The following is a 14,405-nucleotide window of genomic DNA, read 5'->3' as shown; positions in this document are numbered from 1 at the left end:
CCTGTTACCAGAATCAGCCTCTCCTCTCCTGTCTCTCTCTCTTGTAGACTCACCTAGTAACCTGTTACCAGAATCAGCCTCTCCTCTCCTGTCTCTCTCTCTTGTAGACTCACCTAGTAACCTGTTACCAGAATCAGCCTCTCCTCTCCTGTCTCTCTCTCTGTAGACTCACCTAGTAACCTGTTACCAGAATCAGCCTCTCCTCTCCTGTCTCTCTCTCTGTAGACTCACCTAGTAACCTGTTACCAGAATCAGCCTCTCCTCTCCTGTCTCTCTCTCTGTAGACTCACCTAGTAACCTGTTACCAGAATCAGCCTCTCCTCTCCTGTCTCTCTCTCTCGTAGACTCACCTAGTAACCTGTTACCAGAATCAGCCTCTCCTCTCCTGTCTCTCTCTCTGTAGACTCACCTAGTAACCTGTTACCAGAATCAGCCTCTCCTCTCCTGTCTCTCTCTCTGTAGACTCACCTAGTAACCTGTTACCAGAATCAGCCTCTCCTCTCCTGTCTCTCTCTCTGTAGACTCACCTAGTAACCTGTTACCAGAATCAGCCTCTCCTCTCCTGTCTCTCTCTCTGTAGACTCACCTAGTAACCTGTTACCAGAATCAGCCTCTCCTCTCCTGTCTCTCTCTCTGTAGACTCACCTAGTAACCTGTTACCAGAATCAGCCTCTCCTCTCCTGTCTCTCTCTCTGTAGACTCACCTAGTAACCTGTTACCAGAATCAGCCTCTCCTCTCCTGTCTCTCTCTCTGTAGACTCACCTAGTAACCTGTTACCAGAATCAGCCTCTCCTCTCCTGTCTCTCTCTCTTGTAGACTCACCTAGTAACCTGTTACCAGAATCAGCCTCTCCTCTCCTGTCTCTCTCTCTGTAGACTCACCTAGTAACCTGTTACCAGAATCAGCCTCTCCTCTCCTGTCTCTCTCTCTCTGTAGACTCACCTAGTAACCTGTTACCAGAATCAGCCTCTCCTCTCCTGTCTCTCTCTCTGTAGACTCACCTAGTAACCTGTTACCAGAATCAGCCTCTCCTCTCCTGTCTCTCTCTCTGTAGACTCACCTAGTAACCTGTTACCAGAATCAGCCTCTCCTCTCCTGTCTCTCTCTCTGTAGACTCACCTAGTAACCTGTTACCAGAATCAGCCTCTCCTCTCCTGTCTCTCTCTCTGTAGACTCACCTAGTAACCTGTTACCAGAATCAGCCTCTCCTCTCCTGTCTCTCTCTCTGTAGACTCACCTAGTAACCTGTTACCAGAATCAGCCTCTCCTCTCCTGTCTCTCTCTCTGTAGACTCACCTAGTAACCTGTTACCAGAATCAGCCTCTCCTCTCCTGTCTCTCTCTCTGTAGACTCACCTAGTAACCTGTTACCAGAATCAGCCTCTCCTCTCCTGTCTCTCTCTCTGTAGACTCACCTAGTAACCTGTTACCAGAATCAGCCTCTCCTCTCCTGTCTCTCTCTCTGTAGACTCACCTAGTAACCTGTTACCAGAATCAGCCTCTCCTCTCCTGTCTCTCTCTCTGTAGACTCACCTAGTAACCTGTTACCAGAATCAGCCTCTCCTCTCCTGTCTCTCTCTCTGTAGACTCACCTAGTAACCTGTTACCAGAATCAGCCTCTCCTCTCCTGTCTCTCTCTCTGTAGACTCACCTAGTAACCTGTTACCAGAATCAGCCTCTCCTCTCCTGTCTCTCTCTCTGTAGACTCACCTAGTAACCTGTTACCAGAATCAGCCAGCCTCTCCTCTCCTGTCTCTCTCTCTGTAGACTCACCTAGTAACCTGTTACCAGAATCAGCCTCTCCTCTCCTGTCTCTCTCTCTGTAGACTCACCTAGTAACCTGTTACCAGAATCAGCCTCTCCTCTCCTGTCTCTCTCTCTGTAGACTCACCTAGTAACCTGTTACCAGAATCAGCCTCTCCTCTCCTGTCTCTCTCTCTGTAGACTCACCTAGTAACCTGTTACCAGAATCAGCCTCTCCTCTCCTGTCTCTCTCTCTGTAGACTCACCTAGTAACCTGTTACCAGAATCAGCCTCTCCTCTCCTGTCTCTCTCTCTGTAGACTCACCTAGTAACCTGTTACCAGAATCAGCCTCTCCTCTCCTGTCTCTCTCTCTGTAGACTCACCCTAGTAACCTGTTACCAGAATCAGCCTCTCCTCTCCTGTCTCTCTCTCTGTAGACTCACCTAGTAACCTGTTACCAGAATCAGCCTCTCCTCTCCTGTCTCTCTCTCTCTGTAGACTCACCTAGTAACCTGTTACCAGAATCAGCCTCTCCTCTCCTGTCTCTCTCTCTGTAGACTCACCTAGTAACCTGTTACCAGAATCAGCCTCTCCTCTCCTGTCTCTCTCTCTGTAGACTCACCTAGTAACCTGTTACCAGAATCAGCCTCTCCTCTCCTGTCTCTCTCTCTCGTAGACTCACCTAGTAACCTGTTACCAGAATCAGCCTCTCCTCTCCTGTCTCTCTCTCTGTAGACTCACCTAGTAACCTGTTACCAGAATCAGCCTCTCCTCTCCTGTCTCTCTCTCTGTAGACTCACCTAGTAACCTGTTACCAGAATCAGCCTCTCCTCTCCTGTCTCTCTCTCTGTAGACTCACCTAGTAACCTGTTACCAGAATCAGCCTCTCCTCTCCTGTCTCTCTCTCTGTAGACTCACCTAGTAACCTGTTACCAGAATCAGCCTCTCCTCTCCTGTCTCTCTCTCTGTAGACTCACCTAGTAACCTGTTACCAGAATCAGCCTCTCCTCTCCTGTCTCTCTCTCTGTAGACTCACCTAGTAACCTGTTACCAGAATCAGCCTCTCCTCTCCTGTCTCTCTCTCTGTAGACTCACCTAGTAACCTGTTACCAGAATCAGCCTCTCCTCTCCTGTCTCTCTCTCTGTAGACTCACCTAGTAACCTGTTACCAGAATCAGCCTCTCCTCTCCTGTCTCTCTCTCTGTAGACTCACCTAGTAACCTGTTACCAGAATCAGCCTCTCCTCTCCTGTCTCTCTCTCTGTAGACTCACCTAGTAACCTGTTACCAGAATCAGCCTCTCCTCTCCTGTCTCTCTCTCTGTAGACTCACCTAGTAACCTGTTACCAGAATCAGCCTCTCCTCTCCTGTCTCTCTCTCTGTAGACTCACCTAGTAACCTGTTACCAGAATCAGCCTCTCCTCTCCTGTCTCTCTCTCTGTAGACTCACCTAGTAACCTGTTACCAGAATCAGCCTCTCCTCTCCTGTCTCTCTCTCTGTAGACTCACCTAGTAACCTGTTACCAGAATCAGCCTCTCCTCTCCTGTCTCTCTCTCTGTAGACTCACCTAGTAACCTGTTACCAGAATCAGCCTCTCCTCTCCTGTCTCTCTCTCTGTAGACTCACCTAGTAACCTGTTACCAGAATCAGCCTCTCCTCTCCTGTCTCTCTCTCTGTAGACTCACCTAGTAACCTGTTACCAGAATCAGCCTCTCCTCTCCTGTCTCTCTCTCTGTAGACTCACCTAGTAACCTGTTACCAGAATCAGCCTCTCCTCTCCTGTCTCTCTCTCTGTAGACTCACCTAGTAACCTGTTACCAGAATCAGCCTCTCCTCTCCTGTCTCTCTCTCTGTAGACTCACCTAGTAACCTGTTACCAGAATCAGCCTCTCCTCTCCTGTCTCTCTCTCTGTAGACTCACCTAGTAACCTGTTACCAGAATCAGCCTCTCCTCTCCTGTCTCTCTCTCTGTAGACTCACCTAGTAACCTGTTACCAGAATCAGCCTCTCCTCTCCTGTCTCTCTCTCTGTAGACTCACCTAGTAACCTGTTACCAGAATCAGCCTCTCCTCTCCTGTCTCTCTCTCTCTGTAGACTCACCTAGTAACCTGTTACCAGAATCAGCCTCTCCTCTCCTGTCTCTCTCTCTGTAGACTCACCTAGTAACCTGTTACCAGAATCAGCCTCTCCTCTCCTGTCTCTCTCTCTGTAGACTCACCTAGTAACCTGTTACCAGAATCAGCCTCTCCTCTCCTGTCTCTCTCTCTGTAGACTCACCTAGTAACCTGTTACCAGAATCAGCCTCTCCTCTCCTGTCTCTCTCTCTGTAGACTCACCTAGTAACCTGTTACCAGAATCAGCCTCTCCTCTCCTGTCTCTCTCTCTCTGTAGACTCACCTAGTAACCTGTTACCAGAATCAGCCTCTCCTCTCCTGTCTCTCTCTCTGTAGACTCACCTAGTAACCTGTTACCAGAATCAGCCTCTCCTCTCCTGTCTCTCTCTCTGTAGACTCACCTAGTAACCTGTTACCAGAATCAGCCTCTCCTCTCCTGTCTCTCTCTCTGTAGACTCACCTAGTAACCTGTTACCAGAATCAGCCTCTCCTCTCCTGTCTCTCTCTCTCTCTGTAGACTCACCTAGTAACCTGTTACCAGAATCAGCCTCTCCTCTCCTGTCTCTCTCTCTGTAGACTCACCTAGTAACCTGTTACCAGAATCAGCCTCTCCTCTCCTGTCTCTCTCTCTGTAGACTCACCTAGTAACCTGTTACCAGAATCAGCCTCTCCTCTCCTGTCTCTCTCTCTGTAGACTCACCTAGTAACCTGTTACCAGAATCAGCCTCTCCTCTCCTGTCTCTCTCTCTGTAGACTCACCTAGTAACCTGTTACCAGAATCAGCCTCTCCTCTCCTGTCTCTCTCTCTGTAGACTCACCTAGTAACCTGTTACCAGAATCAGCCTCTCCTCTCCTGTCTCTCTCTCTGTAGACTCACCTAGTAACCTGTTACCAGAATCAGCCTCTCCTCTCCTGTCTCTCTCTCTCTGTAGACTCACCTAGTAACCTGTTACCAGAATCAGCCTCTCCTCTCCTGTCTCTCTCTCTCTGTAGACTCACCTAGTAACCTGTTACCAGAATCAGCCTCTCCTCTCCTGTCTCTCTCTCTGTAGACTCACCTAGTAACCTGTTACCAGAATCAGCCTCTCCTCTCCTGTCTCTCTCTCTGTAGACTCACCTAGTAACCTGTTACCAGAATCAGCCTCTCCTCTCCTGTCTCTCTCTCTGTAGACTCACCTAGTAACCTGTTACCAGAATCAGCCTCTCCTCTCCTGTCTCTCTCTCTGTAGACTCACCTAGTAACCTGTTACCAGAATCAGCCTCTCCTCTCCTGTCTCTCTCTCTGTAGACTCACCTAGTAACCTGTTACCAGAATCAGCCTCTCCTCTCCTGTCTCTCTCTCTGTAGACTCACCTAGTAACCTGTTACCAGAATCAGCCTCTCCTCTCCTGTCTCTCTCTCTGTAGACTCACCTAGTAACCTGTTACCAGAATCAGCCTCTCCTCTCCTGTCTCTCTCTCTGTAGACTCACCTAGTAACCTGTTACCAGAATCAGCCTCTCCTCTCCTGTCTCTCTCTCTGTAGACTCACCTAGTAACCTGTTACCAGAATCAGCCTCTCCTCTCCTGTCTCTCTCTCTGTAGACTCACCTAGTAACCTGTTACCAGAATCAGCCTCTCCTCTCCTGTCTCTCTCTCTGTAGACTCACCTAGTAACCTGTTACCAGAATCAGCCTCTCCTCTCCTGTCTCTCTCTCTGTAGACTCACCTAGTAACCTGTTACCAGAATCAGCCTCTCCTCTCCTGTCTCTCTCTCTGTAGACTCACCTAGTAACCTGTTACCAGAATCAGCCTCTCCTCTCCTGTCTCTCTCTCTGTAGACTCACCTAGTAACCTGTTACCAGAATCAGCCTCTCCTCTCCTGTCTCTCTCTCTGTAGACTCACCTAGTAACCTGTTACCAGAATCAGCCTCTCCTCTCCTGTCTCTCTCTCTGTAGACTCACCTAGTAACCTGTTACCAGAATCAGCCTCTCCTCTCCTGTCTCTCTCTCTCTGTAGACTCACCTAGTAACCTGTTACCAGAATCAGCCTCTCCTCTCCTGTCTCTCTCTTGTAGACTCACCTAGTAACCTGTTACCAGAATCAGCCTCTCCTCTCCTGTCTCTCTCTCTGTAGACTCACCTAGTAACCTGTTACCAGAATCAGCCTCTCCTCTCCTGTCTCTCTCTCTGTAGACTCACCTAGTAACCTGTTACCAGAATCAGCCTCTCCTCTCCTGTCTCTCTCTCTGTAGACTCACCTAGTAACCTGTTACCAGAATCAGCCTCTCCTCTCCTGTCTCTCTCTCTGTAGACTCACCTAGTAACCTGTTACCAGAATCAGCCTCTCCTCTCCTGTCTCTCTCTCTGTAGACTCACCTAGTAACCTGTTACCAGAATCAGCCTCTCCTCTCCTGTCTCTCTCTCTGTAGACTCACCTAGTAACCTGTTACCAGAATCAGCCTCTCCTCTCCTGTCTCTCTCTCTGTAGACTCACCTAGTAACCTGTTACCAGAATCAGCCTCTCCTCTCCTGTCTCTCTCTCTGTAGACTCACCTAGTAACCTGTTACCAGAATCAGCCTCTCCTCTCCTGTCTCTCTCTCTGTAGACTCACCTAGTAACCTGTTACCAGAATCAGCCTCTCCTCTCCTGTCTCTCTCTCTGTAGACTCACCTAGTAACCTGTTACCAGAATCAGCCTCTCCTCTCCTGTCTCTCTCTCTGTAGACTCACCTAGTAACCTGTTACCAGAATCAGCCTCTCCTCTCCTGTCTCTCTCTCTGTAGACTCACCTAGTAACCTGTTACCAGAATCAGCCTCTCCTCTCCTGTCTCTCTCTCTGTAGACTCACCTAGTAACCTGTTACCAGAATCAGCCTCTCCTCTCCTGTCTCTCTCTCTGTAGACTCACCTAGTAACCTGTTACCAGAATCAGCCTCTCCTCTCCTGTCTCTCTCTCTGTAGACTCACCTAGTAACCTGTTACCAGAATCAGCCTCTCCTCTCCTGTCTCTCTCTCTGTAGACTCACCTAGTAACCTGTTACCAGAATCAGCCTCTCCTCTCCTGTCTCTCTCTCTGTAGACTCACCTAGTAACCTGTTACCAGAATCAGCCTCTCCTCTCCTGTCTCTCTCTCTGTAGACTCACCTAGTAACCTGTTACCAGAATCAGCCTCTCCTCTCCTGTCTCTCTCTCTGTAGACTCACCTAGTAACCTGTTACCAGAATCAGCCTCTCCTCTCCTGTCTCTCTCTCTGTAGACTCACCTAGTAACCTGTTACCAGAATCAGCCTCTCCTCTCCTGTCTCTCTCTCTCTGTAGACTCACCTAGTAACCTGTTACCAGAATCAGCCTCTCCTCTCCTGTCTCTCTCTCTGTAGACTCACCTAGTAACCTGTTACCAGAATCAGCCTCTCCTCTCCTGTCTCTCTCTCTGTAGACTCACCTAGTAACCTGTTACCAGAATCAGCCTCTCCTCTCCTGTCTCTCTCTCTGTAGACTCACCTAGTAACCTGTTACCAGAATCAGCCTCTCCTCTCCTGTCTCTCTCTCTGTAGACTCACCTAGTAACCTGTTACCAGAATCAGCCTCTCCTCTCCTGTCTCTCTCTCTCTGTAGACTCACCTAGTAACCTGTTACCAGAATCAGCCTCTCCTCTCCTGTCTCTCTCTCTGTAGACTCACCTAGTAACCTGTTACCAGAATCAGCCTCTCCTCTCCTGTCTCTCTCTCTGTAGACTCACCTAGTAACCTGTTACCAGAATCAGCCTCTCCTCTCCTGTCTCTCTCTCTGTAGACTCACCTAGTAACCTGTTACCAGAATCAGCCTCTCCTCTCCTGTCTCTCTCTCTGTAGACTCACCTAGTAACCTGTTACCAGAATCAGCCTCTCCTCTCCTGTCTCTCTCTCTGTAGACTCACCTAGTAACCTGTTACCAGAATCAGCCTCTCCTCTCCTGTCTCTCTCTCTCTGTAGACTCACCTAGTAACCTGTTACCAGAATCAGCCTCTCCTCTCCTGTCTCTCTCTCTGTAGACTCACCTAGTAACCTGTTACCAGAATCAGCCTCTCCTCTCCTGTCTCTCTCTCTGTAGACTCACCTAGTAACCTGTTACCAGAATCAGCCTCTCCTCTCCTGTCTCTCTCTCTGTAGACTCACCTAGTAACCTGTTACCAGAATCAGCCTCTCCTCTCCTGTCTCTCTCTCTTGTAGACTCACCTAGTAACCTGTTACCAGAATCAGCCTCTCCTCTCCTGTCTCTCTCTCTCTGTAGACTCACCTAGTAACCTGTTACCAGAATCAGCCTCTCCTCTCCTGTCTCTCTCTCTGTAGACTCACCTAGTAACCTGTTACCAGAATCAGCCTCTCCTCTCCTGTCTCTCTCTCTGTAGACTCACCTAGTAACCTGTTACCAGAATCAGCCTCTCCTCTCCTGTCTCTCTCTCTGTAGACTCACCTAGTAACCTGTTACCAGAATCAGCCTCTCCTCTCCTGTCTCTCTCTCTGTAGACTCACCTAGTAACCTGTTACCAGAATCAGCCTCTCCTCTCCTGTCTCTCTCTCTCGTAGACTCACCTAGTAACCTGTTACCAGAATCAGCCTCTCCTCTCCTGTCTCTCTCTCTCGTAGACTCACCTAGTAACCTGTTACCAGAATCAGCCTCTCCTCTCCTGTCTCTCTCTCTCTGTAGACTCACCTAGTAACCTGTTACCAGAATCAGCCTCTCCTCTCCTGTCTCTCTCTCTGTAGACTCACCTAGTAACCTGTTACCAGAATCAGCCTCTCCTCTCCTGTCTCTCTCTCTCTGTAGACTCACCTAGTAACCTGTTACCAGAATCAGCCTCTCCTCTCCTGTCTCTCTCTCTGTAGACTCACCTAGTAACCTGTTACCAGAATCAGCCTCTCCTCTCCTGTCTCTCTCTCTCTGTAGACTCACCTAGTAACCTGTTACCAGAATCAGCCTCTCCTCTCCTGTCTCTCTCTCTCTGTAGACTCACCTAGTAACCTGTTACCAGAATCAGCCTCTCCTCTCCTGTCTCTCTCTCTGTAGACTCACCTAGTAACCTGTTACCAGAATCAGCCTCTCCTCTCCTGTCTCTCTCTCTGTAGACTCACCTAGTAACCTGTTACCAGAATCAGCCTCTCCTCTCCTGTCTCTCTCTCTGTAGACTCACCTAGTAACCTGTTACCAGAATCAGCCTCTCCTCTCCTGTCTCTCTCTCTCTGTAGACTCACCTAGTAACCTGTTACCAGAATCAGCCTCTCCTCTCCTGTCTCTCTCTCTGTAGACTCACCTAGTAACCTGTTACCAGAATCAGCCTCTCCTCTCCTGTCTCTCTCTCTGTAGACTCACCTAGTAACCTGTTACCAGAATCAGCCTCTCCTCTCCTGTCTCTCTCTCTCTGTAGACTCACCTAGTAACCTGTTACCAGAATCAGCCTCTCCTCTCCTGTCTCTCTCTCTGTAGACTCACCTAGTAACCTGTTACCAGAATCAGCCTCTCCTCTCCTGTCTCTCTCTCTCGTAGACTCACCTAGTAACCTGTTACCAGAATCAGCCTCTCCTCTCCTGTCTCTCTCTCTGTAGACTCACCTAGAACGTTACCAGAATCAGCCTCTCCTCTCCTGTCTCTCTCTCTGTAGACTCACCTAGTAACCTGTTACCAGAATCAGCCTCTCCTCTCCTGTCTCTCTCTCTCTGTAGACTCACCTAGTAACCTGTTACCAGAATCAGCCTCTCCTCTCCTGTCTCTCTCTCTCGTAGACTCACCTAGTAACCTGTTACCAGAATCAGCCTCTCCTCTCCTGTCTCTCTCTCTGTAGACTCACCTAGTAACCTGTTACCAGAATCAGCCTCTCCTCTCCTGTCTCTCTCTCTGTAGACTCACCTAGTAACCTGTTACCAGAATCAGCCTCTCCTCTCCTGTCTCTCTCTCTTGTAGACTCACCTAGTAACCTGTTACCAGAATCAGCCTCTCCTCTCCTGTCTCTCTCTCTCTGTAGACTCACCTAGTAACCTGTTACCAGAATCAGCCTCTCCTCTCCTGTCTCTCTCTCTGTAGACTCACCTAGTAACCTGTTACCAGAATCAGCCTCTCCTCTCCTGTCTCTCTCTCTCTGTAGACTCACCTAGTAACCTGTTACCAGAATCAGCCTCTCCTCTCCTGTCTCTCTCTCTGTAGACTCACCTAGTAACCTGTTACCAGAATCAGCCTCTCCTCTCCTGTCTCTCTCTCTGTAGACTCACCTAGTAACCTGTTACCAGAATCAGCCTCTCCTCTCCTGTCTCTCTCTCTGTAGACTCACCTAGTAACCTGTTACCAGAATCAGCCTCTCCTCTCCTGTCTCTCTCTCTGTAGACTCACCTAGTAACCTGTTACCAGAATCAGCCTCTCCTCTCCTGTCTCTCTCTCTTGTAGACTCACCTAGTAACCTGTTACCAGAATCAGCCTCTCCTCTCCTGTCTCTCTCTCTGTAGACTCACCTAGTAACCTGTTACCAGAATCAGCCTCTCCTCTCCTGTCTCTCTCTCTGTAGACTCACCTAGTAACCTGTTACCAGAATCAGCCTCTCCTCTCCTGTCTCTCTCTCTGTAGACTCACCTAGTAACCTGTTACCAGAATCAGCCTCTCCTCTCCTGTCTCTCTCTCTGTAGACTCACCTAGTAACCTGTTACCAGAATCAGCCTCTCCTCTCCTGTCTCTCTCTCTGTAGACTCACCTAGTAACCTGTTACCAGAATCAGCCTCTCCTCTCCTGTCTCTCTCTCTCTCGTAGACTCACCTAGTAACCTGTTACCAGAATCAGCCTCTCCTCTCCTGTCTCTCTCTCTGTAGACTCACCTAGTAACCTGTTACCAGAATCAGCCTCTCCTCTCCTGTCTCTCTCTCTCTGTAGACTCACCTAGTAACCTGTTACCAGAATCAGCCTCTCCTCTCCTGTCTCTCTCTCTGTAGACTCACCTAGTAACCTGTTACCAGAATCAGCCTCTCCTCTCCTGTCTCTCTCTCTTGTAGACTCACCTAGTAACCTGTTACCAGAATCAGCCTCTCCTCTCCTGTCTCTCTCTCTGTAGACTCACCTAGTAACCTGTTACCAGAATCAGCCTCTCCTCTCCTGTCTCTCTCTCTCTCTCTCTCTGTAGACTCACCTAGTAACCTGTTACCAGAATCAGCCTCTCCTCTCCTGTCTCTCTCTCTGTAGACTCACCTAGTAACCTGTTACCAGAATCAGCCTCTCCTCTCCTGTCTCTCTCTCTCTGTAGACTCACCTAGTAACCTGTTACCAGAATCAGCCTCTCCTCTCCTGTCTCTCTCTCTGTAGACTCACCTAGTAACCTGTTACCAGAATCAGCCTCTCCTCTCCTGTCTCTCTCTCTCTGTAGACTCACCTAGTAACCTGTTACCAGAATCAGCCTCTCCTCTCCTGTCTCTCTCTCTGTAGACTCACCTAGTAACCTGTTACCAGAATCAGCCTCTCCTCTCCTGTCTCTCTCTCTCTGTAGACTCACCTAGTAACCTGTTACCAGAATCAGCCTCTCCTCTCCTGTCTCTCTCTCTGTAGACTCACCTAGTAACCTGTTACCAGAATCAGCCTCTCCTCTCCTGTCTCTCTCTCTGTAGACTCACCTAGTAACCTGTTACCAGAATCAGCCTCTCCTCTCCTGTCTCTCTCTCTGTAGACTCACCTAGTAACCTGTTACCAGAATCAGCCTCTCCTCTCCTGTCTCTCTCTCTCTGTAGACTCACCTAGTAACCTGTTACCAGAATCAGCCTCTCCTCTCCTGTCTCTCTCTCTGTAGACTCACCTAGTAACCTGTTACCAGAATCAGCCTCTCCTCTCCTGTCTCTCTCTCTGTAGACTCACCTAGTAACCTGTTACCAGAATCAGCCTCTCCTCGTCTCTCTCTCTCTGTAGACTCACCTAGTAACCTGTTACCAGAATCAGCCTCTCCTCTCCTGTCTCTCTCTCTGTAGACTCACCTAGTAACCTGTTACCAGAATCAGCCTCTCCTCTCCTGTCTCTCTCTCTGTAGACTCACCTAGTAACCTGTTAACAGAATCAGCCTCTCCTCTCCTGTCTGTCTCTCTGTAGACTCACCTAGTAACCTGTTACCAGAATCAGCCTCTCCTCTCCTGTCTCTCTCTCTGTAGACTCACCTAGTAACCTGTTACCAGAATCAGCCTCTCCTCTCCTGTCTCTCTCTCTCTGTAGACTCACCTAGTAACCTGTTACCAGAATCAGCCTCTCCTCTCCTGTCTCTCTCTCTGTAGACTCACCTAGTAACCTGTTACCAGAATCAGCCTCTCCTGTCTCTCTCTCTGTAGACTCACCTAGTAACCTGTTACCAGAATCAGCCTCTCCTCTCCTGTCTCTCTCTCTCTGTAGACTCACCTAGTAACCTGTTACCAGAATCAGCCTCTCCTCTCCTGTCTCTCTCTCTCTGTAGACTCACCTAGTAACCTGTTACCAGAATCAGCCTCTCCTCTTCTGTCTCTCTCTCTGTAGACTCACCTAGTAACCTGTTACCAGAATCAGCCTCTCCTCTCCTGTCTCTCTCTCTGTAGACTCACCTAGTAACCTGTTACCAGAATCAGCCTCTCCTCTCCTGTCTCTCTCTGTAGACTCACCTAGTAACCTGTTACCAGAATCAGCCTCTCCTCTCCTGTCTCTCTCTCTGTAGACTCACCTAGTAACCTGTTATCAGAATCAGCCTCTCCTCTCCTGTCTCTCTCTCTGTAGACTCACCTAGTAACCTGTTACCAGAATCAGCCTCTCCTCTCCTGTCTCTCTCTCTCTGTAGACTCACCTAGTAACCTGTTACCAGAATCAGCCTCTCCTGTCTCTCTCTCTGTAGACTCACCTAGTAACCTGTTACCAGAATCAGCCTCTCCTGTCCTGTCTCTCTCTCTGTAGACTCACCTAGTAACCTGTTACCAGAATCAGCCTCTCCTCTCCTGTCTCTCTCTCTGTAGACTCACCTAGTAACCTGTTACCAGAATCAGCCTCTCCTCTCCTGTCTCTCTCTCTCTGTAGACTCACCTAGTAACCTGTTACCAGAATCAGCCTCTCCTCTCCTGTCTCTCTCTCTCTGTAGACTCACCTAGTAACCTGTTACCAGAATCAGCCTCTCCTCTCCTGTCTCTCTCTCGTAGACTCACCTAGTAACCTGTTACCAGAATCAGCCTCTCCTCTCCTGTCTCTCTCTCTGTAGACTCACCTAGTAACCTGTTACCAGAATCAGCCTCTCCTCTCCTGTCTCTCTCTCTCTGTAGACTCACCTAGTAACCTGTTACCAGAATCAGCCTCTCCTCTCCTGTCTCTCTCTCTCTGTAGACTCACCTAGTAACCTGTTACCAGAATCAGCCTCTCCTGTCTCTCTCTCTGTAGACTCACCTAGTAACCTGTTACCAGAATCAGCCTCTCCTCTCCTGTCTCTCTCTCTGTAGACTCACCTAGTAACCTGTTACCAGAATCAGCCTCTCCTCTCCTGTCTCTCTCTCTGTAGACTCACCTAGTAACCTGTTACCAGAATCAGCCTCTCCTCTCCTGTCTCTCTCTCTCTGTAGACTCACCTAGTAACCTGTTACCAGAATCAGCCTCTCCTCTCCTGTCTCTCTCTCTGTAGACTCACCTAGTAACCTGTTACCAGAATCAGCCTCTCCTCTCCTGTCTCTCTCTCTGTAGACTCACCTAGTAACCTGTTACCAGAATCAGCCTCTCCTCTCCTGTCTCTCTCTCTGTAGACTCACCTAGTAACCTGTTACCAGAATCAGCCTCTCCTCTCCTGTCTCTCTCTCTTGTAGACTCACCTAGTAACCTGTTACCAGAATCAGCCTCTCCTGTCCTGTCTCTCTCTCTGTAGACTCACCTAGTAACCTGTTACCAGAATCAGCCTCTCCTGTCTCTCTCTCTGTAGACTCACCTAGTAACCTGTTACCAGAATCAGCCTCACCAACACAGGACACTAACCTGGGTAAGGAACAACTGATTTTAATAGTAGTCTGTACCATCATTCAGTGTATGTCTTTATCTGTATACTAACCTGTCTTTGTGTAACAAAAGCCCTGCTTGTTCATGTCATGACTCAATCAAAATGTTTTCAATACCATTTGGAGAGTTCATGGCCGTATCCACAAAGCCTCTAAGGATCAGGTCCCCGCCGATCAGGTCCCTGCCACCGCTCTGTCCCCGACGTCCATATAATTGTATTAATTATGGAGGTGGACAGAGGAACCAGAGGTCTGGCCTTGGGGCAGAAGGTGGACAGAGGAACCAGAGGTCTGGTCCTTGGGGCAGAAGGTGGACAGAGGAACCAGAGGTCTGGTCCTTGGAGCAGAAGGTGGACAGAGGAACCAGAGGTCTGGTCCTTGGGGCAGAAGGTGGACAGAGGAACCAGAGGTCTGGTCCTTGGAGCAGAAGGTGGACAGAGGAACCAGAGGTCTGGTCCTTGGGGCAGAAGGTGGACAGAGGAACCAGAGGTCTGGTCCTTGGAGCAGAAGGTGGACAGAGGAACCAGAGGTCTGGTCCTTGGGGCAGAAGGTGGACAGAGGAACCAGAGGTCTGGTCCTTGG

At 49.3% G+C, this 14,405-nt stretch overlaps 1 protein-coding gene across 1 annotated transcript in view; it reads left to right on the top strand.

Annotated features, from left to right (window-relative positions):
- Positions 1 to 14,405, top strand: part of smad3b (SMAD family member 3b) — a 61,159-nt gene that overhangs the window by 36,617 nt on the left and 10,137 nt on the right. The window contains exon 5 of the mRNA XM_045706393.1: positions 13,751 to 13,807. Within this exon, the coding sequence (XP_045562349.1) occupies positions 13,751 to 13,807 (57 nt within the window). The remainder of the gene's footprint in view (positions 1 to 13,750; positions 13,808 to 14,405) is intronic.

Source organism: Salmo salar, chromosome ssa23 (assembly GCF_905237065.1).
Source record: "Salmo salar chromosome ssa23, Ssal_v3.1, whole genome shotgun sequence".
Lineage (NCBI taxonomy): Eukaryota > Metazoa > Chordata > Actinopteri > Salmoniformes > Salmonidae > Salmo > Salmo salar.
This window is presented reverse-complemented; position numbering and strand designations above follow the sequence as displayed.